Source organism: Salvelinus sp. IW2-2015, unplaced genomic scaffold, assembly GCF_002910315.2.
Source record: "Salvelinus sp. IW2-2015 unplaced genomic scaffold, ASM291031v2 Un_scaffold10790, whole genome shotgun sequence".
Lineage (NCBI taxonomy): Eukaryota > Metazoa > Chordata > Actinopteri > Salmoniformes > Salmonidae > Salvelinus > Salvelinus sp. IW2-2015.
The window spans coordinates 1-3,056 of NW_019952048.1; the positions used below are offsets into that span (position 1 = coordinate 1).

A 3,056-nucleotide genomic window follows, 5' to 3' on the forward strand; every position below is an offset into this window, starting at 1 on the left:
TGCTGTTTCAGCTTCTCATGATACACCTCTTTCAGGCTGCTATGAGGGTCCATGACCTTGGCGCGGACAGCCACTGTCTTCTTCATGGCCTGAGACCTCTTCCTATGTCTCCGCATCCACTCTACACTCTCCTGCTCCTTGCTCTCTTTCTGCTCCACAGACTTTCTGATGGACCAGGGAGAGGACAGGACAGAGATGAGTATGACTATGTCCTGTATCTTTACGTATTGAGACAGACACACCCGATAATGAAGTTCACAGTTCCCTTTTACCTAATGGCCATACAGCGTTTCCTTGCTGCATCTGTGATGTAGGTGGGAAGCGTATCTGTGGACAGTGATGTTAAGCCTCCAAAGGAATTGCTTCTCTTCAAAACGGCACTGACTATGGGTTTCTGAGGACAAAAATAATACAAGGAAACAAAACGTTTCCAAAGATACAAAGAGACATTTAATTTCAAGTTCTATTTGCAGAGTTCTACAGTAAGCTCACCTGTTCTTTTTCAGAGCTGCTTCTGCTTGGTCTTGAAGGCAGAGTTGACGTCCGCAGGTGGAAGGGCTGACACTTGGTAACATTTTTCCTCTCTGCCCTCTTCAGTGATTCCCTCTGAAAGGCCTTGTGCAGCCTGTCAAAATCAGGGACCTGGGAGTTGGTCTTTGGCTGGAAGGTAGGCTTCTGATCCAGGAAGGCCAGAACCTCCTTCTTAGTCCGTTGGGCGGTGCGAGGCTCCGGGTTCTCAGTATGAGTTTGGTTCTCTATAGGTGCTGTGGACTTCCTCAAAGTCTCCTGGGCCCTCAGCTGGATGCGTACCGTCCTGCGCAGCTCCTCCTCTACAGAGCATACAGAATTTAGTGAGAAAAACTTAAGATTTAGGGAAGATTATAATACTTTTATAATACAATTTACTGCACCTAAGCAAGATCTCTGGAGATATATTATTTAGGCAACACACCTTTTAAATGCTCAGAGACAGCATGGTCTTTGATTGCTTTCGGTATTGGTTTCCTGACATTGGTGGCTTTTTGAGACTGTGCCACCGTGCTTATCATTTGCATCAGCTTCTCTCTCTTCTTCTCATCTCTCTCCAGGAAGCTGAAGGGTTTCTGCATGGAGAGCAGGAAGTCCCTCCTCTGTTCATGGCCTTCCTTCCTCTCTTTCTGCCGCACCTGCGTCATCTCATCATAGAGGGGCAAAAACACATGGCCAGGCACAGGAACAGCACGAAACTTCCTCTGACATTCCGCCTCCTCTTTCTCCTCTTTGCTTAGTTGGAGCTGCTCTGTTTCTGTTGGTCCTTGGTGCTGAAGATGCTGTGGTCCTCTGTGTGAAACAGTTGTGTCAGAAGCCCAGGCTGCAGAGGATGTGACAAACCTCCCTGACTGTCTGAGCTGTGGGGATTTCCTGCAGGTAGACCTCCTACCTGACACCAGTTCAGACAGGGAACTGGATTTCCTCGGTCCCCTACATTTGAGATTGTTTTATTTAACATAGAACAATAGGATATTTGAGACTTATAAAACAAATATATTGTGATAACTTATTTGCATCATTGGGTGACTTGACATACCTGGCCTGAGAGCTGAAAAACAGGTCCAGTTGTCTGTCAGCACTAGACTTCCTGTCGAAGCCTGCTGACAGCATAGAGTTCTGCTGGATCCTTTTCTCAAGGCCCTCTCTCTGTCTCCTCTCTGTCTCCTGCAGCTGCTGCTTGTAGGCCTCCTTCATCTCCTGTAGTTGGTGCTGGAGCAGCAGCCCTGAACTCAGGCCATCCTCCAGGAAAGCCTGCAGGTCAGCCATGTTCCTCTGCTCTTGCATCCTAGCAGCAGTGTGTCCTCCTGAACCCAACATTCACCAAACAGCTATGGAAAGAAGGAAAAAGGGGAAGATATTTTGAATTATATTCCAAAAACACCTAATCCAAAAACACCTCCCACAGTGAGATAAACCCTTGTTTAGATCAGACATTTTTATTTCCATAGAACTGTGTCCCACATTTGATCAATTAATGATCATTAATATAATGTGAAAAGTTATGCAAAACTCCAGCAGCACATGATGTGAGCCTCCGCAAGGGTTGCCCTAGCAACCAAATTGCTTCTCCAAAACATTGCCAGAGAAGTCTTATTATATGTCTATGTTAACATAGTAGGCTACATGCTAAACTGTTTTAGGGCAGAAAATGTGTATTGTTACACAATGCATAACTACAATACATATTGAGATGACAATTTTGGAATATTGCAAAATAGAAAATATAACCTGATGCTCGTGCACTTTAGAACTACAGCATACTTATTCCAGTGGATTATTATTATTGTCCATTGTTGTCCATCTCTTCTTGCTTCTCTGCTTCACAACAAAGACTGTCATGTATCGACATCATATATTGATTGTTACAAAGTAATAACTTCGAATCAATGGATGATGTTTCGCTACTTGTTGTCAAAGCTAAGATATTTGACTCCACCCCCTGGAACTCTCTAATGTTTGATTGGCTGAAGTAAACGCTTGCGGTATCTCGATCTATACCTCAGTGATCTCGATTGGGCACTATCATGTTGACACATTTGTAACACATTTCCCCCACCCCATCCACCACCTTTGGAAATGAATTGACGCAAGGACTGCGAGCTACCTAAATCGCCCAACATCAGGTTGCCTGAATGGAAGCAAGTCCCGCAGCAACTTTTCAAACATCTAGTGAAAGCCGTCCAGAAGATGGGAGTATACAGCAAAGGACCAACTCCACTATTATCCCATATTTGGAATGAGATGTGACCAGCACGACCACATACTTTTGACCATTAGTGTATGTATTCCCATATTGAATCCATAGATTAGCCTAATGAATTATTTAAATTGAACTGATTTCCTTATATGAACTGTAACTCAGTAAAAGCTTGGAAATGTTGCATTTGCCTTACATTTTTGTTCAGTATACATCCAAGGTCAATTTAACTGCTTACATGCCATGGTATCCAAATGCACGTCCTTCACTTCCTTACTAACATCCAGTACATCATCAGGGTGTCAATTAAAACCCAAGAGACATGAAT

General features: G+C 43.9%; 1 protein-coding gene across 1 annotated transcript; it reads right to left on the reverse strand.

Annotated features, from left to right (window-relative positions):
- Positions 1-5: 5 nt before the first annotated feature.
- LOC111963028 (protein FAM161B) lies at positions 6-2,477 on the reverse strand (the record flags this gene model as incomplete). The annotated part of the gene is made up of 6 exons (XM_023986249.2): positions 2,260-2,477; positions 1,568-1,859; positions 953-1,461; positions 493-830; positions 273-394; positions 6-165 (listed from the first exon to the last, which is right to left on the reverse strand). Coding segments are annotated over exons 2-6 (1,410 nt in total), but the record flags the coding sequence as incomplete, so codon positions are not given.
- Positions 2,478-3,056: the final 579 nt, after the last annotated feature.